This window comes from Dreissena polymorpha, chromosome 11 (genome assembly GCF_020536995.1).
Source record: "Dreissena polymorpha isolate Duluth1 chromosome 11, UMN_Dpol_1.0, whole genome shotgun sequence".
NCBI classification, from domain to species: domain Eukaryota; kingdom Metazoa; phylum Mollusca; class Bivalvia; order Myida; family Dreissenidae; genus Dreissena; species Dreissena polymorpha.
The window spans coordinates 36,451,007-36,475,505 of record NC_068365.1 but is presented as its reverse complement, the minus strand read 5'-3'; the positions used below and the strand labels follow the sequence as shown (position 1 = coordinate 36,475,505).

Genomic DNA, 24,499 nt, shown 5'->3' with positions numbered 1-24,499 from the left:
GTGAGTATATTGGCTGCTTGACATTGATTTAGAGTTTGTTATTTTCTATCAATTATTTCTTCATTTCATATGATTTGAAACCCATTGTTATTTTTACAGCCATTAATTCTACTAAATGGTTTAAGGCTAAATGTGCCCACTGACTGTTTCACATTTATGCGGTCTTGATTTTGAAATGATGGTACATGAATTCGTACCACATGTTCCATCGACTAAAGTAATCACTGTAGCAGGGTCTGTCGGAGATTGTTCTTGAAACTTTGAATTTCCATGTTGGTAATTATATTAACCAAAATAGTTGTCGGCGTGTTGCCAGTTGATTTACCGCATTCAAGAAAATTACCTTTTGCTTATAGGCATTGTAAGTATCAATTTCAGTGAGATAGTCAATGTATATGATGTGTTGATTCTTCAAAGTCGTTGAGTATTGTTTAAATTTATTGTTGTATTAATTATTGTGGGTATTGTTATAATCTATAACACTGTTGCGTGTCACTTACCAACATTTTGAAAAGGTGTTGAAAGCTAGATTGCTATTTAAAGCGTTTTTACATTAATCACGATAACTGATTTGCATATTGTTATATAATGATATTTTTTCTTAATTTATATTTAGAAAATAGCTAAGTATCAGAATCATTTTATATATAAGGTTAACAGCTTTATGTTTTGGTTTATGGCAAGTTGTTGGCTGACCGGTTTAACAACTGGTATAGCTTACAACAAGTACCTTTGTATATTGCGGTGTAGGTTACAATATACCAAAAGATTTCCTACACAAATTCAATGTAAAAGCAATAACTTCAACAAAAAATAAAGTCAAACTTTTGCGCATAGAGACCCCCATACCATACCTTTTCTTAAAGAGCATTCCAAGACGCAATGATTTAGACAATAAAAAAGGGGGGGTCAGCGTTTGCAAGAAAGAACTCGATGCGAATCAGCGGTCACTGTTTACAGCCATCAATTTACCGGGTTCGTACCAGTGGATGAGGGTTTCCCGCCATCTGTCAAAGTCTCATGTAGTATTTAACCTTCAAGCAAATGAGTGAATTTGTGTTAAACATCAATGTTTTCCCTACCACATGCACAAAGAAAACATTCTAAAATAAGTCATGGCAAGTGCCCACACAGAAAATTGTGTCTTTCTTATAAATGATGTATCAGGTTTTAAAGAGTATAGCATTGCAACTCCCAAAAGATTTAGTATATTGTAAACCTGTATAGTTTTGGTACACATTGAAAAATTACTTTTGTTGCAAAAGTCTGCATTGTTTAATTGCTGTCAGATAAACATTGGAATAACAAATCAATACCAAATAAATAAGTTGCTGCTGTAAACGATGGCCGCAACTCAAACGTTTCCTGTTGTTGAGTATTTTTCTGAAATGAGCGTTACAGATGTGGCTATTGTGGATGTGCAGATACCAATTATTCACATGGTAACTTGCCATTTTGAAATTAGATCATACAATTTCGAAAGTTGTGTACTCTAAACAAGTTAATGGGCCTTGTCTTAATATTTATTAGAGGCAATGCCAAAGGGTCTTTGTTGATACATAAAATTCCTTATCCTTAAATACACATTTGGTATTATCCTTGGGAGAGAAATTGTGCAGCCAGTCTGGGACTCGACCCTAAAGTTACGGGTTATCCTGCAGATACCGCATATCAAACAAATAAGGAAACAAGTCACAGAATTTCTAAATTAATTGGAAACAATACAAAAATAAATGAATTAACCTTCAAATATAGATTAAATTCCGGCTGAAGCCATGTCAAAATTGTTTATTTACAGAATGCTAAGGCTGAATGTTCCATACACACCTGCATCACATCCACTACATGTTCACTGGCATGTTCACCTGCATATCCAGACGTTTACCACTGAACAGGGATAGTACTCCGATTGCAATAGGCTTAAGCCCAACCAAACTTTCTATTCACTGAAAATATTTTATTAAAGCTTAAACAGTTATTAAACTTTTGTATTAATAACTCTCTACTTGTAATTTACAGTTTCTGTTCTATTTGTCAATCTTCTAATGCGGTTTTTTATGTTATGCCCAGAATACTTATTAGCAATATATTAACGTATACAAAATGAGTGTTTTTGATCTTTTCACTTAAAAAATTAAGATGTATTCATTAAGAGGGCAGGGCAAAAAAAAAAATTCTTCGCAAGGGGCCTCTTTTTCTTCCCCTTAACCAATCAGGCCCTTTCCCCTACAGAAATTTCTTTAAAATCATGCATTTTTCTCTAAATTTCCAATCTACCTCAATATTTTTCATTCCCAAAGCCAGCAAATTGAGTCTTTTTTCCCCCGAAAAAAGGCTGTGGCCCTTTCCCCAAAGTTGGTGTTTTGAACCCTTGGGGGCAGAAACTACAAATACACATGCTATACTTACTATTCACATGTCAAATTCTTAATTAAAAAAAACAAATAGAGGTGTATTTAATGTCACAGTTTTTAAACAGATGTTTATTAATATTATTTTTTGTGACTTTATGACAATGTGGTGGCTTGTAAATATATGGTTGCTCATGTTGATCATTTCAGAATAAAATGTTCCTTTTTAATCTTTTACTCTTGTTTGTAATTGTGATTTATCATACATAAATATGCCTTGGCACATATAATCATTCTTAGGTACGCACAGGGAATCTGAGCTCCATAAGCCATAATAAATTAGCCAGGCTCTGGGCAAAACGGGGCTTTAATGCATGTGCAAAAAAATGTCCTCCCAGATTAGCCTGTGCAGTCAGCACAGCTATACAGGCCAGGAGATAACACTTACGCACTAGACTGGATTTTTGTTAAAAAGGCATCCTGTAAGTGAAAAACTTCAAAAACAGAAAATGTCACCTCTTTCATGTATTTGCCTGTGCGGAGTGCATTGCTAATCCAGGACAACACTTAAACGGACCTTTTTTTGTTTGGTAAATCGACAAAATTAAATAAAAGTTGTTTCAGATTTGCAAATTTTCGTTTGTTGTTATGATATTTGTGAGGAAACAGTAGTACTGAACATTTACCATGCCATAAATTATTCGATTATATGCATCTTTTGATGCATATAAACCTTAAAAAAACTGAAAATATACAGCGTTGCAAGGCGAAACAATTGAATAATTTGGAGAGTTCTGTGTTGTTGTTATATTTGTGACACTACAAGGATTGCTTATATAAAATATAATTTACATCAACCATTGTATGAACACGGATGGCAGAGTGGTCTAAGCGTTAGAATTTTACTCCAAGAGTCATGGTTCGAGCCCGGTGGAGGGTTACTTTTTTATTTTTTTATTTTATTCTAGTTTTTTTTTACTGGAGCTTTTTAGATCCAATTTTAACATTTATCAATATAAAGCATTTAATGACAAACTTCAATATCTACCAAAGTCTGTTAAAAGGTCCCTTTAAAGCACATGCATTTACCCTTTTAATATACCACTTAGATACCACTTATATACCACTTAGATACCACTTATATACCACTTAGATACATGTACCACTTAGATACGTATTTTCACGCATTTGTAGTCCCTTAGAAAGTTATATTTAATTTAAGACCTTTCTTACTAGATTCAAATTTTAAAGACTTCATTTCACTCTTAGATACTGATGAGCAGCAAACAGCATAAAACCTGAACAGTCTGCGAGTTACTTGCAGGCTGTTCTGGTTTTATGCTAGTTGCAAAAGCCATTTCACTTTGCTTCTGAGTGGGAAAGAGTAAAGCAAGGTTTTTCCAAAGCCTGGCACATATGCACCTGACAAATGGAACTTGATATATTCAGGTATGTGGGCACATTCCATGACAGTGCAAGATTATCAAGATCTTTTGGACAGAGGATGGAGAAGGTGAGGTTTTTATCTTTGAGGTCTGAGAGTGAATTTATTGATTAACCCTTTGCATGCTGGGAATTCGTCTTCTGCTAAATGTCGTCTATTGAATTTCTAAAATTAGCATTTTCTTCGATTTAAAAAAAAAATACTATAAGAAAAGCAAACATTCTGTGGCGTCTCATCTGGATCCATACTGTTTGCAAAGGCCTTCAAAATTTGGTTCCAGCACTTAAAGAGTTAACATGCATCGAAATTGTGTTTATCCAGTAATTTTTAATTGTTTATAGCCAGAGCTATATTATCATCAAAAGGATACATTATATTTTTGCAAAAAGGTATTCGTTCTTATTATATGTGCATGTGTATTGATTATTAAACTTTTGTTCAAATTTCTAATTTACTTCAGTTACAATGTATGTAAATTAATATTAGGGATGCTAGAGGTTACAAAAATCATTAACCGGTTAACCGTTTGCTGTAACTGGTTATTAACCGATTAACAAAAACGCCTGAAGTAGTTTAAATGATTAGAGTACGTAAAAAATGTCATACCGCTCGAACTGCTCTATAGAAACAAAAGTAATTTCAAATTTGACATTGCTTGCGTTGATAACATGCCAGTTTTGTTTTAAAATGTATTAAACAATTTATTTTAATAATTTTGTAAACGTATGTTATATATATTTTTTTCCCTATGTATATGCATAGGAGTAAAAAACTAGAAAATCTACATTTTCATGTGTTTATAACTTATTTTTGGTTTGACCGCTTATATTACGTTTGCATCGTATCGCTCACAAAAAACGGTTTGTTTCTTTGTTCATTCTGTTTTAATTTTTGAAACTCAAATTCACTTAATATTCAATTTTATTTTCCCTTCCAGTTTGACGTAAAGTGGGTGATGTGTGCTCAACGAATCCGCATCTCTTCTTATTCAATAATTGCATAGTTTGTAGTTTGCATTTTAGCGTCTGTAGCCGAATTATTATTGTTTGATATTCATTATACATTTAAAAAACGTGGGTAAATAAATGACACAAATGCAAATTAAATTAATTTGGAACAAAATGTAATTGTAAATTTAAGAATTTATATAATCAGTATATTTATTTAATAGCGAAAATTACTAGTATTATGATCACAAATACTGACAGTTACGTATGTTTGTTAACGTACCATAGCGCCCAAATGTTAAGCAATTACAAAAATGCTAAATTTAACGGTTTTATTTTTTAAATATTTTTAATTGATGTTTAATTATTTAATAAGTTAATAATTTGCTTTCTTAAATAAAACTTGCATCGGACGGATATGGTTGAATCGTTGGAGGTAAATTATACTAATGATATTATATTCAGATAAAGAAATATGCCGTTAACTCGACAAGATTTTAACTACGAATGCAATTCTTGATAAAATTGTTACTTATAAACACGGTATTTTCGAGAGCAATCTGTGTTGGATATTGGTTAACAAAACATCACAATAAGCTGTCCAATGTCTCAACTGATTTTTATGGTGAGTTCGATAATTTGTCAATTACGTCTTACAAAACAATAGGGCCAATTATCAAAACGTACCCCCTATTTGTTATCACAAAGGTATGATTAATCGCTTTATTACTTTGATTGTTGACGCGTTATTTATTACCGTCGATTGTGTGGTATATTGTTTTAACTAGTCGCCAGCGCAAGTTTGCAGTGTGTCACGCTGAAAAAGTACAATCGTACGAATTATTCCATAAAAAAGCATAATTAAATACTTTTGTCCAGGTTAACCTTTTCCCGAAAATGTAACCGGTTAACTGGTCGTTTCTGTAGATTAACCGGTTAACCTCTTGCATCCCTAATTAAAATGAAACAATTATTTTTTATCTTTCATGGTAAAGTATACGTATAATTTTTCTATTTATACATAGAAGTTCCTAAAAATCAGAAGAATATTAAAAATATTCAGAAATTCCAGCTTGTTAAGGGTTTTGCTTAAAAGGTCATTCCTGAGTGGGCCTTGCCTATTTCCTCAGGTATGAGAATGTGCCCTGATTACTATGATAGTTGTATGTGTGTTTTTATGCCCAGGGTAGGGCGGTATATAGCAGTCGGACTGTCCGTCTGTCTGCCCATCTGTTTGTCCGGCATTCCATTCCATTTTCTGGACTTTTTTTTCAAAACGCTTTTAGATATTGACCTGATATTTGCTGTGTGAGTCTACCTACAGGACTTCAGGACTGTTAGATGAAGTGTGAGTTTAGTTCTGGTCCTCTTAATTTTGGGGAAGTTATGGGCCTTGGACTTTGAAAATTTTCTATACATTTGTAGTAACACTTAATGACTTAAAGCTGATTTTTGGTATTTGAGTCTAATTACATGACTTACCGAAGTGTGAGTTTAGTTGCAGTCCATTAATTTTTGGCAAAGTTATGGGCCTTGGACTAAGATTTTTTTTTCATAAGTGTACAGTTGAGGGATTTCAATTCAAGAAAAAAAGTCAACTAGTTGACAAATATTATTTATGGTTGCATTACATGGATATGACATCTTTTTTTCTTAAGGAGTGGCAAGTACTGTTACAAACCAACCATGAAGCAAACCTGCTGTCCTCTATACACCATTCGCTGTGAGGTGCTCAACTTCAAACTGCGCAAGTCACAAAAAAAGGTTTTAAAAAAGGTCAACAAGTACTTGATTGAAGGCATCAAGCCCACCAGTGACAAGGATGATGACAATCCTCTGGGTGATCAGGATGACTTTGTTGATGGTGAAAACCAGTCTGAACAAAATCCGGGTACTCAGGCGGCAACTTTAGATCAGGAACATATTGCCGAAGATCTGAGTGGCTCAGAAAAAGAACATAAAGTTCCGAGAAAAGGTCTGTTAATCATTAATATTGGTAATTGCTTTAGATTTAGTTTATTTCATTTATTTTAAATCTGTTAATATCAGTTAATAAGGCCCTTAAGCTGTTAGATGGCAATACCATATCTACATGTACATATGTGAATGTTAAGCATTTTGTTTTTAATGTCAAAATAAATTAAGAGGAAATATTAGAGGGATTAATAACTAATTAAAAACTACTGTAAAAGTCAATTGAATAAGAGATGTCTATCATTGTGGAACAATTTAAATAGATTTGAATTTGTAAACTCTACAACGGGCCTTTCAATTAAAAGATATATTTGTGTTATCACAGGAACCGGTCCAGATCCAACCAAACCACCCTGCAAAAAGGCCAAGGAACTCCGGCGTGAGAGGAAATTGGCAAAAATGGCAAATAAAATAGATGGCACATCCGCTTCCGAGGTAAAAGGCTGTCATATAGTGTCATACTTATTATTTATAGTATGTAAAATCTCTGAGAATCATTATTTATAAATAATGAAAGCATCATTTCAGATGAGTCGAATTATAAGAAATGATAGATTGTTTGTAACATGTGCTATGGGATTTATAGTTGGCCTATTTGGGTTGAAGTCTGTTATACACCATTGACAGAGTGTATGTGTGTTTTTGTAGGACAGGGTTAACACGTGGTCGTTGTGAGGTAAATGTGTAACCTTTGGTAATTAATATATATACAGCTTTGTCTGATAGGAAAAAAAAAACAAAAAACAAATGACTGTTTCTTCACAAAATTCAGTTACCATTATGTTATATCATTAACAAACCACAAACGACCTATAAGACCAGAAAAAAAAATATTATAAGGAAATACTTAAAATTTCCATTGTAACATTTCTAATAAGCTTCTTCCGTGCGTCGTCCGTCGTGCGCCGTCAACATTTGCCTTGTTAACTCTCTAGAGGCCACATTTACCCGTCCAATCTTCATGAAATTTGGTCAGAAGATTAGTCTCAATGATATCTTGGATGAGTTCGATAATGGTTACGTTTGCTTGAAAAACATGCCTGCCAAGGGGCGGGGCATTTTTCCTTATGTGGCTATATATGGCTATAGTAAAATCTTGTTAACACTATAGAGGCGACATTTATTGTCTGAACTTCATGAAACTTGGTCAGAAGATTCATCCCAATAATATCTTGGACGAGTTCGAAAATGATGCCGGTTAGTTGAAAAACATGGCCCCCAGGGGGCGAGGCATTTTTCCTTATATGGCTATAGTAAAACCTTGTTATAACACTCTAGAGACCACATTTATTTTCCGATCTTCATGAAACTTGCTCAGAAGATTGGTCCCAATGATATCTTGGATGAGTTCAAAAATTGTAACCTTTGTTTGAAAAACATGGCTGCCAGGGGGGGGCATTTTTCCTTATATGGCTATAGTAAAATCTTGTTAACACTCTAGAGGCTACATTTATTGTCCAATCTTCATGAAACTTGGTCAAAAGATTCATCCCAATAATATCTTGGACTAGTTAAAAAATGATGCCCTTTGGTTGAAAAACATGGCTGCCAGGGGGCGTGGCATTTTTCCTTATATGGCTATAGTAAAACCTTGTTAACACTCTAGAGGCCACATTTATTGTCCAATCTTCATGAAATATGGTCAGAAGATTTGTCTTATTGATGTCTTGGATGAGTTCGAAAATGGTTTTGGTTGCTTGAAAAACATGGCTGCCAAGGGGCAGGGCATTTTTCCTTATATGGCTATATATTGCTATCGTAAAATCTTGTTAACACTCTAGAGGCCACATTTATAGTCCGATCTTCATGAAACTTGGTCAGAAGATTCATCCCAATAATATCTTGGACGAGTTCAAAAATGATGCTGGTTGTTGAAAAACATGGCCACCACGGGCCGGATCATTTTAACCTATATGGCTATATTTAAACCTTATAAACACTCTAGAGGTCACATTTATTTTCTGATCATCATGAAACGTGGTCAGAAGATTTGTCCCAATGATATCTTGGATGAGTTTGAAAATGATTTTAGTTGCTTTAAAAACATGGCCACCAGGGGCGGGGCATTTTTCCTTATATGGCTATATATGGCTTAAGTAAAACCTTGTTAACACTCTAGAGGCCACATTTATTGTCCAATCTTCATGAAATTCGGTCAGAAGATTGGTCTCAATGATATTTTTGGATGAGTTCGAAAATAATTATGTTTGCTTGAAAAACATGGCTTCCAAGGGGTGGGGCATTTTTCCTTATATGGCTTTAGTCAAATCTTGTTAACACTCTAGAGGCCACATTTACTGTCCGTTCTTCATAAAACTTGGTCAGAAGATTCATCCTGATAATATCTTGGAAGAGTTCAAAAATGATGCTGGTTGGTTGAAAAACATGGCTGCCACGGGGCGGGGCATTTTTCCTTATATGGCTAAAGTAAAACCTTATTAACACTCTAGAGGCCACATTTATTTTCCGATCTTCATGAAACTTAGTCAGAAGATTTGTCCGATTTGTCCGGATAATATCTTGTTATCTCAGGTGAGCGACTTTGGGCCTTTCAGACCCTCTTGTTTTTTCAAAACTATCAAATATACATTTCAATCTACATGTATGTTCAGAGAAAATTGTTAGGTTATGAAAAAACTAAATAATTTTCATTTGATGCTTGCAATTTTTGTTAATAACGAGAATAAACTAACAATTGTTATTTCTGACCTATGTATATTAAACCAGAAGAACTAATGCCTTTATGTTTAAATTCTTACTATTCAGAAGTAAAAAACATTATTTATTTGCATTCCTTATCATAACTCTAAATGATGTTATTGAAAAATATATAAAAAAAAACGTTTTAAGTGGAAAATTTGCAGGATTATGTGATATCCAATCAGATCACCAATGGTTAGTTTTTGCCTATGGATTGTCACAATCCGTTGTGACATGACTAAAGCATACACACATTTAATGACTTGTGCAGTGATTTTGACATAGTCACCTGTGTGATTAAACCATGGCCTCCAAAAAATGATGTGTTGGATAGAAATCCACAAGAAAAAGAAAGATATCATATGTCTGGTGCAGATGCTGACCACATTATTTTCTGTTGGATATACCTTTTCTGATAATGGTCAGCTCACTTGTATCTTCAAAACATCAGATAACGCCCTACACATGTTATTGTATTGTAGATTAGATACATAGCTAAGTGAGTTGTATCATGAACTTGGGTCACCCTTTGATTGCTAATTCATTCATGATTTGAGTTGACAGGTCTGTCAGTTGTAGTAACCTGACCTCAGTTTGGAAGAAACTTACTAATGTTTATTTACATTAGTTTATATGGGAATCTGAATACATGTACTGAGCCTACTCACTCAAAGAACATTTTTACTTTATGCTTTCTGGTGTTTTAAAGGGAAATATCAGTGAGTGAGAACTGATAATTCACTGTTTCAATAGTGAAAATTAGCAGTGAAAAGTTATTGATATTTTTCACTGTTTTACTGTGAAATGACGTTGTGGTTTTTTAGCTCTTCTTTTTTCAGAGAAAACCTGAAGTATTGTCATAGCCAGCTCATCGTCCGCCATCTGCCGTGCTAAAACCTTAACATTGGCTCTAAAATCTAAGTGCTTCCACCTACATGTACAACTTTGAAACTTCATATGTAGCTGCACCTTGATGAGTTCTACACGCCCCACCCAGTTTTGGGTCACTAGGTCAAAGGTCAAGGTCACTGTGACCTCTAATATCAAACTTCTGACAAGCTTTTATTTATTCAAAACTGCACCCGCTATGCGGTGCTCTTGTTATGTTAAATAATACGTCATTATTTTAGCGTAATTCTCCAGTTTAAATACAAAGATTATCATTTGTAAGCATTAAAGAAGAACATATATTTTCTATGATCACTTGTGAATTAAAATAGATATTCCACCAAATCCAACAAATATTGTCTATATATTATTCCAAATGTTCTTATTTGACAAAAGGGTGGTATAAGTCACAGTTTTTAAAGCTACACCCCACAGTTTCAAAATTTCTTTATCACAAATTTAATCTCAACTCAAAATATTGCCGACTCAGAATGCTTTTTAGCTCGGCTGTTTTCAGAGAAAACCTGAGGTATTATCATAGCCAGCTCGTCGTCTGCCCTCTGTGTGACCAAAATATTCTTCTGACAAGCTTTCATTTATTCAAAATTGCACCCACAGCTGAGCGTTGGCACCCGTAGTGTGGTGCTCTTGTTACTCTGGGTAATATCTGCTGACACTGGATAGAATTGTCTGTTTTCTCTCTGACAGTAGCAGATTGAAATGTTACCTGAGGAAAGATCTACAATCACAATAGTACAGGGTGCCTGTGAAAAGTAGAAGGGTGGACTGCAAAACCATGCAAATGTCATTATGGATTTCTTAATCTAAATATTGTAAATAATGTTTAAAAGCAGCAGTATCTATTCATTTTCCAGTGAACTCTAGTTGAAATATATTACATTTCAACATACTTTTTTGTTTAAATAACCAAGAGGGGCAGTAGAGGGGGAGGGTAAAAAAGGATCAGGGTGCAGAACCTTGTATTTCAGATTTGTCCTGATATATCACTCTAGATCTTTCCCTAATAGTGATTAAGTTAGTAATTCATGTATGATCAGTATAAAGACATGTTTCCCACTTTACTCTTTAAAATTAATACTTTAATTTTAGTAAACTAGACACAATAAAGTAATTTTAGGGTTGTTTTTGCTCTAGGCAAACCTTAATTTTTTGTTTTAATGCTTGACATTTAAGTGTTTCTCTATTTGGGATTGAATATGTATTCCCCATGTCACCTTTGTCAGTGGTCAAATTCCCTGCCCCGGAAATGACTGTGATCTGCCATAGTGAAGATGTTTAATATTCAGTTTCATTGTTTCAGACAATAACACACTTAAAACATTGATGAAAATGTCAAAGGGCATGTTTGTATAATAGATATATGTGATAATCTTTAGAGATTGTGTGCAACCATTAGATAATTTAAGTAGCGGGTATCTTTGTGAAGATACCGGTAAGTGTTTCAAGTCCTTTGTCACAGTTTTTGTTTCCAATCATGAGTTTGAGGGGGAAGATTTTGGGTCAAAGGACACAGTTTTTGTGTGGAGAACATGAGAATTATTGAAACCTTGTGTTCACTTATAGCATCACACATTCTACATCCGAAAAGATGTGGTTTCAACAACCACAACAACTGATTGAAAGAATGTTAATATTTAAAAATTGGAACCAAGTGCTGTTGTCAATTTTTAAAGATTTCCCTGTCATGTAGAAATGTGAACATTCGGTTTGTCTTTCAAATTGCTATTATTCAGGTCTTAAAAATGTTTGAGACAGTCGGAACACATGTTCAAAGAATATGTGTAACTGAAGATCTTTTTATAAGCATTATTGCTATTAGAGACGAGAAAAAATGTATGTCTTAGAGTAGTTGCAAATATATTTTGAAAACGGGCCATTACAAACATTTACTGAAGTGCTGTTATACAATTCATGACATACATTCAACCAAAATCAATGCTTTCTCTTAAAATAGCAACAACAAATCTCCAAGCATGAAACATATTACCTGTAACAAATTTATCAATGAGGCATAACAACATTCCATTGATCAGATCATAAATACAATCCAAATTTTTAACGTTTCATGAGAAGTTTCTGTTTGTGAATTGTTTTTGTTTCACATATCAGAATGATCTGCAATAACATGTGCGAGTATTTTATAAAATTGACGTGATCATCATCCTATTATTGCGATGCTGAATTGTGCTCCATTTTATCATTTTACCATTATGTCGGTTCAGAAGATTTAAACATACAGAAAGTGAAACCAGCATACCATTGCATATAGTCACACTATACTACATTCTGTAAATGATTGATTACACAATCTTACATATTGAGTGATATCTTATTTTTAACACTTTGATATGAAAGTCCTTCAACAGGGTCTTCTTTTACACAAATCTTCATGTATTAATTCATATTTAAGTAAAACGCTCAAATAGACATTTTTAGCTCGACTATTATACATGAAATATATATAGTGGAGCTACCCTACTCACCCCGGTGTCGACGTGACCGTCTGCGTTACCGTTAGCGTTAGCTTCTGCGTTAGCGTGCAAATGTTAAAGTTTGCGTACTACCCCAATTTTTTTTTTGTCCCTTGACATATTGCTTTCATATTTTGCATACTTGTTTACCAACATGACCCCAACCTATAAACAAGAGCAGACAACTCTATCAAGCATTTTGTCATAATTATGGCCCCTTTTCCACTTAGAATATGCAGCAAATGTTAAAGTTTTCGTACTACTCCATTTATTTTGATTGTCCCTTGACATATTGCTTTCATATTTTGCATACTTGTTTACCAACATCACCCCAACCTTTAAACAAGAGCAGACAACTCTATCAAGCATTTTTGTCATAATTATTGCCCCTTTTATACTTAGAATATGCATATTATTGATAAATCTATGTTTTAAAGTTTGCGTACTACCCCAAATATTTCCTATATCCTTTGACATATTGCTTTTATATGTTCCATACTTGTTTACCAACATGACCCCAACCTATAAACAAGAGCAGACCACTGTATCAAGCATTTTTACATAATTACGGCCCCTTTTACACTAGATAATTGAACATTTTGCTTAAATTGCCATAACTTCTTTATGTATGATCACATTTTATTATTACTTTGACAAAACAACACTTACCCAAATACCACAATGGATTCCACCCAAACAATACCCCACGCCCCTACCCAGAATCCCTCCCCCCCAACCTCCCCTTCAATTTTTTTTTTCAACATCATCTTATAAATTACCACACCCAACAGTATACCCCCCTCTCACCCCCACCCCCCTGCCCCCCCCTACTCCCCCCCCCAAATTAATTTTTTTCCTTTTTTTTATTTTTGAAAGATTGTCTAATAAATTATTGAATATGAACAATTTCCCCATGATGGCTTACGTTATACTGTCAAGCACTCGAATAGTTTAGCGCGCTGTCCTCTGACAGCTCTTGTTTCTTACAAAATGTACCTTAAATAATTAAAATACCTGGTAGATTTTGAAATACACTCCTAATAAAAGATTATTTTCGAAACACCAAAAACAATATTATTTACAAAGTGCATAAATAAATCATTCATCTACAGTCTAAAAATGTATTATGATTTAAAGAAATTTATTTAACTTTTACATTATTTACAAATTGCATAAATAAATCATTCATCTACATGTACAGTCTAACAATTTATTATGATTTAAAGAAATTTATTTAACTTTTAACTGAAGGCCATTGTGAGTATTGACCCAGTACTTTTTCAAAATACAATTGAAATTTAATACACATTTATCCAAAAGTAATTATTTCAATATCTATATGTTTTGGGATATAAGCTCCTCTGAGCACCAAGTGAAATACAGAAATACAAAATTTCTCAGAAATCTACCTTTGGTGATCCTTTAGCAAATTAAAAAAAAACACGTCTGTTAGAGTATTTTCCTAACACACATGTATGTTTTACTAAAAACTTTTGAAATTGTTTTGGAGAAAACCCGAGGTATTGTCATAGCCTGTTCATCCATCGTCCGCTGTCCGACGTCCGCCGGCGTCGTGATTAAACCATTACATTGGCTCTAAAATCAAAGTGCTTCCACCTACAACTTTGAAACTTCATATGTAGATGCACCTTGATGAGTTCCACACGCCACACCCATTTTGGGTCACTAGGTCAAAGGTCAAGGTCACTGTGACCTCTAAAAAAAAATTTAAAAAATCTAACAAGATTCGCAGCCGAGAGTGGCACCCGTTATGCGGTGCTCTTGTATAATTTTTAGAGCCATAAAGGTGGCTGTTCATTTTGAACTTAGGTGTGTGACCTTGGGCCATCATGGTCCTCTTGTTGAAATAAAAATGCAAATATACAACACTTCAGTACAATCAACATGTTAATTACGTTTGTATTTTCACTGAAAATGGAAGAAGGGAAATGATGTATCTAATTGGCTTTGGATTGATTTCAGACGGCCGCCGTCAGCAGCATCAAAGGGAAGCAAGCAGGGAAGACACTTGAAGACTACATATCAGAGCCCAGTAAAGCAGCAAAATGTGCTCACAAATTAGAAGTACATAGAAGAGTTTAATGTAGATTATTATGCCCCCTTCGAAGAAGAGGGGGTATATTGTTTTGCGCATGTCGGTCGGTCTGTCGGTCGGTCCGTCCAACAGATGGTTTCCGGATGATAACTCAAGAACACTTAGGCCTAGCTCGAAATAGTAAAATGGTTTCCGGATGATAACTCAAGAATGCTTAGGCCTAGGATCATGAAACTTCATAGGTACATTGATCATGACTGGCAGATGACCCCTAACTATTTTCAGGTCACTAGGTCAAAGGTCAAGGTCAAAGTGACTCGAAATATTAAAATGAATTCCTGATGATAACTCAAGAATGCTTACGCCTAGGATCATGAAACTTCAGGGATACATTGATAATGACTGGCAGATGACCCCTATCGATTTTCAGGTCACTAGGTCAAAGGTCAAGGTCACAGTGACTCGAAACAGTAAAATGGTTTCCTGATGATAACTCAAGAATTATTAGGCCTAGGATCCTGAAACTTCATAGGAACATTGATCATGACTGGCAGATGACCCCTATTGATTTTCAGGTCACTAGGTCAAAGGTCAAGGTCAAAGTGACTCGAAACGTATTCACACAATGGCTACCACTACAACTGACAGCCCATATGGGGGGCATGCATGTTTTACAAACAGCCCTAGTCTTCTTAAGGTTATTATTTATAGCTACTAATCACCACATTTATATTAAAGAAAAAGCTTATGAGCACGCTAGAGGCCACACCTATTGCCCATTCTTCATGAAACTTGATCAGAACACTAGTCCCATGTATATATTGTCCAAGTTTGAAACTGGGTTATGTTAAAAACTATGCCACTAACTTAAATTAAAGAAAGAGCTTGTGAACACTTTAGATGCCATATTTATTACCCATCTTCATGGAGTTTGGTCAGAACATGAGTCCTCATGATATCTCAATCAAGTTCAAATGGGTCATGTAGGGTCATAAACTAGGTCACTAGGTCAAATAACAGAAACAACTTGTGAACACTCTAGAGGCTAGTATATATCATTCAATCTTGTTGAAACTTGGTCAGAACATAAGTTTCCTATTACAAAAAATAGATATAGATGGTGTTTCGTGACATATAATATATTATATATTCACATATTATCTGAAACCAAGCAATAATAATTATAAAATCATACAGTCCCAAAAGGCCAGACTTACGATTACAAAAATCTTAAAAGTTGTTTAAATTTGCACTTTCTAAAATCAGGATTAACACAATGTATTTGCTTTCTCATACAGCATTTTTCTCTTTTTTTATAACTTGTTCACAATTTATAATTATCCCTGGCAAAGGCGGAGGGATATTATAGAATTGGACTTGTCTGTCTGCCTGTCACACAATTTTTTAGAGCTAGGTACGGGTATATCTGATTCTCAGAAACTATAAAAGATATCAACATGAAACTTCATAGGTGTATATATACATCAATGAGGAGGAATGCCATGCTCAAGAACCATAGACCTACACATTCTTTAATGAGAGTTATTGCCCTTTGTTTTGATTTTTTGTATGATGAATTTTTTCAGGATTATATCTGAGATACCATGCAAAATTTAACATGAAACTTCATGGTTGTAATTGATATTAATGATTAAGAAAACATAAAATATTTCATTCTTGCCTGATAGTACCCGTGTGAATTCAATGTTCCTCCATGGACAGATAAGAACCGTTCGATCTAACCCCAGAAGTGAAGAGTTTGAGTCTTCACTGAAGGAGTCCCACCAAGTGTATCAGAAATACCAGATAGCCATCCACAAAGACGAACCCAGCAAACCAGATCTACACCAGTACACGCGCTTTCTTGTCGACTCTCCACTAGAGGTACGTTTGGGACGTTCCAAACACCTTCTCATGATTTTTTATTTCTATATCTGCAGATCAAATTAGTAAGGTCTGGCCCCCAATCGAGCGAGTTTCAATCAAGCTATTCCTCATCGTATGATGTGTACAAGCGCTATCAAATGGCCGTACATGGCGATGATGAGAAGGAGTGTTCTAAACGAGCCTATGACGGGTTTCTTGTTGAAACACCGCTGGAGGTATTGCCATGCTGTTTGTTGTAATGTTTTTATTATTAGACTAACCCTATTTTGGCTGCTGTCTGGGCATTTGCTGCTGTCTGGGCATTGGCTGCTGTCTGGGCATTGGCTGCTGTCCGGGCATTGGCTGCTGTGTGGGCATTGGCTGCTGTCTTGGCATTCGCTGCTGTTTGGGCATTGGCTGAAACTGTTAAATGGAGCCTCATTCTGCGAAAACTGGGCTTAATGCTTTTGTGTTATATGTCTTTCAGCCTGAACTGGATTTTCTTTAAGAACAGACATTTTGTAAACAAAATATTCAATGAACTGTTGATGGACCCTTTAAAAACATGCATTTAGCCCAGTTTTCCCATAACAAGGTTCAATGTATTTCTCTTTGTGTACTCAAAGTGTACCTTAACAAAATGTCAGTCAGTTAATGTGCTTTTTAAAACTGTCAACACATCAAGCATGTCTTTGTCCATCTCACTGCATCATTAATATATATGGTATTTGATTTCAAAATCTCCCCATACTGCTCTTTATGGCTACTTTTACTTTGAATTCTTTTTGAATATGAGTCCTCAAAATTTGACTCAATTGAAGATGGATCAAATGAATTTTAGAGGAATTTTAAGTTGATTGCCTCTATATTTTGAAATCATATTGAGGCTTATATTTTTCAAGGCAGATAATGAATTATTTCTATAAGGCAACTGTATTACTCGACTGTATAACCCAGCAATTAAACTGCATGTTTTATCTTTCATGTAATGTTTATCATGCAGGCAGATCATCCTGGCGGCACGTTGCGCAAGGGGTACGGCTCATTCCACCAGCAGTACATTTTCGATGGGAAGATAATCTGTGTGGGAGTCATCGACATACTTCCCTCCCTTGTCTCATCCAAGTACCTGTACTATGACCCTGATTATGCATTTCTCTCCCTTGGGACTTACTCTGCTTTAAGGTAAGGCTTTTAAGATCATGTTTACATAGGTGGCCGTGGTATAGTGGATATGATGTCCACCTAGCGATTGGGAGGTCATCGGTTCCATCCCCACTGTGGGAGCGTTCTTTAGATTTCCCCCTTAGACACCAAGAACTGGTTCTATTACCAGGAAACAGACTCAAGAGCGTTTCAAAATAAGCCTAAGGCTTTCTATGCAATCAAGCTGAAATAATAATATATAGTTTAAACTAAGATTATGTTTATGTATGTTTGTGTATATGTATGTACATGACAGTCTGCCAGTATATGTCATTTCTTTAGTCACTGTTTGACATCATAATTTGAGATATTCAAAAGTTTTTTAACTAGATATTTTATTTTTATTTCATGAAAAACGCTATGATTATTTAATTAAATCACTTTGTGTTTAGCCGTTCAAACCTTTATTAAACTTACAGAAGCTGTTGATGTAAATAGGATTTAAGTCCTAAAGTGCCTGAGCATGCTTTTTGTGGCTTGTCAGATTGATCAAAGCAAAGAGCAATAGTATTTTTAAAACAAAGATATTTTATCAGTATGAAGTAAACTTTGTTGAAGTCTGTGTATCATACTATAAAACTGTCTGGTGAAGTTGATGATTTGAACATCATTCTTGGAAACCTTGGCTTAATCCATGTGCATAAAGTGGTGTCCCAGATAAGCTTATCCTGTCCCCACAGGCTACTCAATAACATACTTTCCGCCGAGACTGGATTTTCGTTAAGAAGAGACTTCCTTTTAACGAAAATTATGATGAAGGCAGAAGATGTTGTTAGCACCAAGTTGAATTATGACCCCAATTAAGAAATAGAAAACCTCACTGAGCCCTATTGCAAAATAGTGACCGCCAGGAAGCCCCAAATAGAGGCTGAGGTCCATATTCTATTTGGGGCTTCCTGGCTGATCACTATTCTGCCATTGGGCCTGAAGTGAGGTTTTCTATTTCTTATATTATACCGAACATTTTTGTGCAGATAAATGTCAATAGAAATAAAAATAAATAACACAATATAAATTCCATTAATATTTATCAGTTACTTTCAATAATATGTACCGTAGTATTGTTATGCGCGAGTTGTCTCCCTGCAAAAGTTTGACACAGAAAAATTTGCTTCTTGATACAAAATTCATTTTTATTGTAAAGCATTTCACAAATTGAGGTACATTTTATATAAAGATTACTGCTTATATCACAGACAACATGTTGCAAAACATTGATCCCAAATATAGTTTATAATTTTTGTACCTTTTAAGATGTGATTAATAATATAAAACACATACTGGTGACCTGCCAAACAAATCGTGCGTTTACCCTAAGTATATAAATAAAATCTTTGCATTGTAAAACTTGCACAAATGTTACAAAAAACTTACATTCTAGCGGGCATGGCACTGTAAGATGCGCGCGCATCTAGTCAGTGGATGCTATTACGTTATAGCGCCCTCTGACTAGATGCGCGTGCATCTTTACAGGGCACTATTCAAAATAACGGACCTGTGAAGTTTATATACACAAAGAAGAAACAAATTTATGTGAGGTATAATATTAGTAGTTAGCATGTTATTAAACAAATTTTAGCCACCAAAGGAGACAACTGATCATATGCCCAAAAATAAAAAAATGTTGTTTTTTTCTTACATGCAGTATTGGTAATGATGATGATTTTGATGATTGCACATTTCAGAGAGATAGCATTTGTTCGAGAGTTGCATAGGCAGTCTAAAGCCATGCTTTACTACTACATGGGCTTTTATATACACTCATGTCCAAAAATGAGGTACAAGGTGAGGTCAACTTCTGAATATGATAACTATGAAAAGAATATTGTTAAAAACGTGCATGTCAAACATTGGAAACATGATACGATTTTAGTTGTATTCAAAATCTGGAGACTTAAAATAATTTTTATTAGTAAACAGAGCAAGGGAAGTAACCAACTTTTAACATTTAACTGTTAAGGGAAGTAACCCACTGGAAAATAACATTACTGTGAGCCATTTCATACATGGTTGCAGGAATGTTATTTATGCTGTTTTTAACAGAATTTAAACTTGCAACCTGACTCCCATTTCATTAAACAAATTGCAGGTGCACACATTTGTTGCCTGTTGACTGCAATATTGTATTAAAACTTAGGTACTTCCCTTGAGAAGTTGAGAAGTTGCAAATTATGAATAGAAAATGCTCCATGGAATTGCAACTTCTCTGCAACCATTTATTAAACAGCTGCCAGTTATTCTTCATACTATAGTAGGCGAGCTTCATTCACAGGGATGATTAAGTATTTTTAGGATGCACCTTACCTGTCCTATTTATATGCCTGTTTAACAAATGGTGCACAAGGGAACACCTGTGGCTGGTTGTTTGGCTGGCAGGCACACAGCATCCATTAAAGGTCAACTCAATAACTTATTAACATTGGATCATCATGAAACTAAGTGATTATGTTTGTGGCCAAAATATCTCAGCCAAGTTTGTTAAACAGCCAGAGTGCTTGAAGCACTTAATCTTACAATCATCAAAGTTGATCAATGTAACCAAAGACCTTAAATGGATGTATTGTGTCAAAAGTTGGAACTCTTATTAAATTGTAAATGAAATGTATTGAATTTTGCTTTGGCCATGCTATATATCCAAAGATTGTGCAGCTTAGCACACTTAATGTAATGAAAACGTCTGTTTTGCAACTGATAAATATGTGATATATTGTCAGCTAAAGTATAATTGTGTTATTGGTATTTTCTACTGTAGATATTAACTGTCCATTCTGTTTTGTCAAATTATTTTGAAGACTGCTGTGCAAAAGGAGACTGAGTGATGTTGTATTAGTCAGCAAGGAAATTTGATGTTGTTGTATTTTGCAGGGTGGGTATTACCCATCCTACCTGGCATGTCCAGAGACGTACGACTTCTACCTCGTGGAGAAGTGTGCGCCCATGTTGGACGAGAAGAAATACTGTCGCTTCTCTGACAGTGATAAAAGTAAGGGGTTACACTTTACAACCAACAATGCTTCTAGCACCGCAGGACGTAATATGTGTAATATTCAAGTATGTTAACATATACATGTTGAAAACAAACAAACATGCTTGTTTTAATCTCAACTAAGCATAACGTGATCGTGTTGAGTTTTTCTGATAGTCTTTTGTAAAATGTTTGTTGTCCTTTGTTACGATTGGCCACCATGAGGCAGGGCAGTTTTCTTTTTGTGGCTGAAGAAAAATCATTTTAACACTACAAAAGTCACATGTTTAACACACTCATCTTAGTACTTGCTAACAACATTTAAAAAAAACTGGTAAATATTTTAGCTAAGTATAAAAAATTGTGTTGTTTGTTTAAAAATATAACTGCCTGATTGTTGGGACAGTTTTTCTTATGGGTCTTACGTATATGAAATCTTTAGAAGGACTACTGTCTCAGAACAGTTACTTTCCATGGTATCTCAGGTGATTGTCTTTGTCTTGCTGTAAAATGTGGTCAAATACAAGCTCCAATTGTGTTTTAGAAGGGTTAAAGAATGCAGACTCAATTATGTGAGCACAAAACTCATGTATAGTCGTAATTTGTATTCTTGCGATACCATTTTTTATGCCCCCGAAGGAGGGCATATAGTTATCGGACTGTCCATCCGTCTCTCCGTCTGTCTGTCTTTCCGTCACACTTTGCATTTCGGTTTCGAAAAATGCTCATAACTTCTATGTCCCTTCACATAGCAACTTGATATTTGGCATGCACGTGTATCTCATGGAGCTGCACATTTAGAGTGGTGAACGGTCAAGGTTATCCTTCAAGGATAAATAACATGTATCAAAGTGGCGCAGTAGGGGGAATTGTGTTTTGTTTCTCTTCTTTCTGCTGAATTTGTTTACCTTTTGATTGTAAGCTTGATTGTGAACATATTGTTTGTTGTCTTTAAGGAATTTATTAGTTGTAAATTTGAAAACAGTCATCAAAAATATTTTAGTTACAAATTTTGATAACTTTCCTTTCAATCTGCAACCATAATAAGACACTAGACAGTCCATGTTTACAAAGTTTGTGTGAAAAAATTTTTTTTGTTGTTTTGTAATATTTATAAAAGGTAATATTCTCACAATTTTGTGTTTATTTAGTTTGTTTTTACATTTAAAAAATGCTATTGAGCAGCACAAAATTAACCACTAGAGTATCAATGGCAAAATTTTCTAGATTTCGGCATGGTTAAATGAAAAAAATCCTTATAAAACAAACCATTTTTAAGGAAAATTTCAGTTTTAACTTTTGTGAAAAGTTTGATTTATCTTCATATTATTAAAAGAAATAGTTTGGTTAGCTGCATTTGCATTAAATGTGTGTTTAACAGTTAACTACTGCAATAATACTGATGAACAGTACATGTATATGCAAACAAAGTCTGATAATCTGATGCAGTAGTTTTATTAACCAGCCATCATTAAATAAATATATAGTGGTTAAGCTTCTCTATTCATGAATTCCCTTCACATAGATAGCAAATATTACATGAATGTGGGGTCTATTGAACAAGTTGTTTTAAAGACATTGAATTTCACATAGCTAGAAGGCTGCATTGCAATACAATTTGTCAGAACACCAACGCCATAAAATATTCCATTTATGATGTACCTTTTCATGAGGAAAAAAACAATGTTTCAAGACACCAATCAAACAAATTAAAAATTCAGAACATAAAAATAGCATAGTGAAACCATAGAACAATCACCCGTACATTATGATCATGATGCCATTATTATTTGTACATTACAGATGTAATTGTAAAGTCAGTTTTTTTCCAGTTCAATATGGAAATGGATTGCACTCTGTGCATAAGGAATTCCTATCCTGTTTCTTGTATTTTAAAGGTTTCATGAATATCGTCAGTTTAGCTATGGGCATGTAATAAAACCAAGATTCTACTCTGTTTCAAATCAATATCTTCGGAACTAATTATCCATATGATAAAACATATGTAATATAATTTAATATATGATTGAAATGCACAACTCGACAGGTCTGTCTGTTACAATTATTTTTCAAAGACTGACTATATTTACCTTGCATTACAAATATGACATTTTTATTGCCACTAAGGGTTCGATCACTAGTGTGGGAGCGTTCTTAAGATCTTTTTCAAAGACACCAAGTACCAAGTTTTTACCTGAAAACAAACTAAAGAGCATTCCAATTAACCTTGGGCTTTTCATGGAAATTGAGCTAAAACAGATATGTTAATGTCAAATTTAATTTAAATAATCCATTGACTTCAAAACACTTCATCGGTATCATCCATCACTTTCACATATATTCTTCAGAGGACAAGAACGGTGTCGTAGATCTGGAGAATGTGATGGTTCTGTTCCAACGTCAAGCGATGCCCTACACCGTGTACAAAGCTCTCAGCATGAGAAAGTCCACAGACACGGCCGAGGTCACAGAGTATGCAGGCTTCGTCGGGAAGAAGTGTGCAGAGCGTATGCTACTGTTTAGGAAATAGTTGGTCTCATTCTGTGATTCTTATATTTTATAATTTATAATAAATGTGTCTTTCGTGGTTATCTCCTGAATCGTTTGTGTGTTAGTGTGTTTTGGCGCATTTTGTTGGAGGATAAATTGAGAGTTTAAGTTTTGGGACGCCCTCAATGTGGTTTTGGGCTTTTGTCAAAAATTTATTTGCGAACCCAGTTTTCTGCCAGTGTCTGCATCTGGGCAAAAGTATTTTCTGAGAAGTAACATCTTTTTTAATGAAATTTTCCTAAGTGGACTTAGACTTGCACAATCACAAGTAAAGGAAAGTCAAGAAAATTCCTCCAAAGTTTGCCGTTTCATAATTGGACACTATAGGAATTTTTTATTGAGTGTTATCTGACCGTAAGTCTTAGATTGCATCGACGAATTTGGGCCTTGAGGTCTTACTTACTACTTTACATATACAGTGCTCCAGCTAGGCCTAAATTGAAGGGCGCCCAGCCCTGCCCTTCAGAACCTCCGCCATGCCCTTCCTTGGGCCCCCTCCTGCATTTAAAAAAAACAAAAACAAAAAACATATGATGATTAATAAATCTCTTATTACAATACATTGCAATTAATTTATTCCTCATTGTAGACATTATATTTGAATTGTTTAATAATAATGGGAATAATATATTCTAGCAACTATTAATAAATAAATTAACATATAAGAGGAAGCTTCCAGAAACGCCTGGGTGCTCGAAAGTGCCCTTTTGACAAAATACTGTGCGTCCAAAGTGCCCTTTTGACAAAATACTGTGCGTCCAAAGTGCCGTTTTGACAAAAAAGCCCCCTGCCCTTTTCAAATCCTAGCTGGAGCACTGCATATAAGTGATTTTTTTTCTCATATTTATTTTTATCGCCATGCCTTTCTATAATTATTCATATGAACATTGCAATTTCCAAGTCTCTTCTTTATTCAAAGTCTTTTGATGCTTTATTGTACATTACATATATTGATAATGTAGGTGGATTCCATAACTTAAATTGTAGTGTGTTTGTTTTTAAAGTAAGTGGTAATTTGAACATATTTGTAATAAAATTCAATAAATAATTTACCAACTTA

At 34.6% G+C, this 24,499-nt stretch overlaps 1 protein-coding gene across 1 annotated transcript; it reads left to right on the top strand.

Annotated features, from left to right (window-relative positions):
* The first annotated feature begins 1,343 nt into the window (after nucleotides 1-1,343).
* Nucleotides 1,344-24,499, top strand: LOC127851436 (arginyl-tRNA--protein transferase 1-like). Its single transcript, XM_052385208.1, is given in 11 exon segments — nucleotides 1,344-1,383; nucleotides 1,386-1,442; nucleotides 3,801-3,864; nucleotides 6,401-6,717; nucleotides 7,042-7,151; nucleotides 14,780-14,881; nucleotides 16,793-16,954; nucleotides 17,722-17,903; nucleotides 19,610-19,709; nucleotides 20,790-20,907; nucleotides 23,238-24,499. Coding segments are annotated over 11 exon segments (1,434 nt in total). The 3' UTR covers nucleotides 23,420-24,499.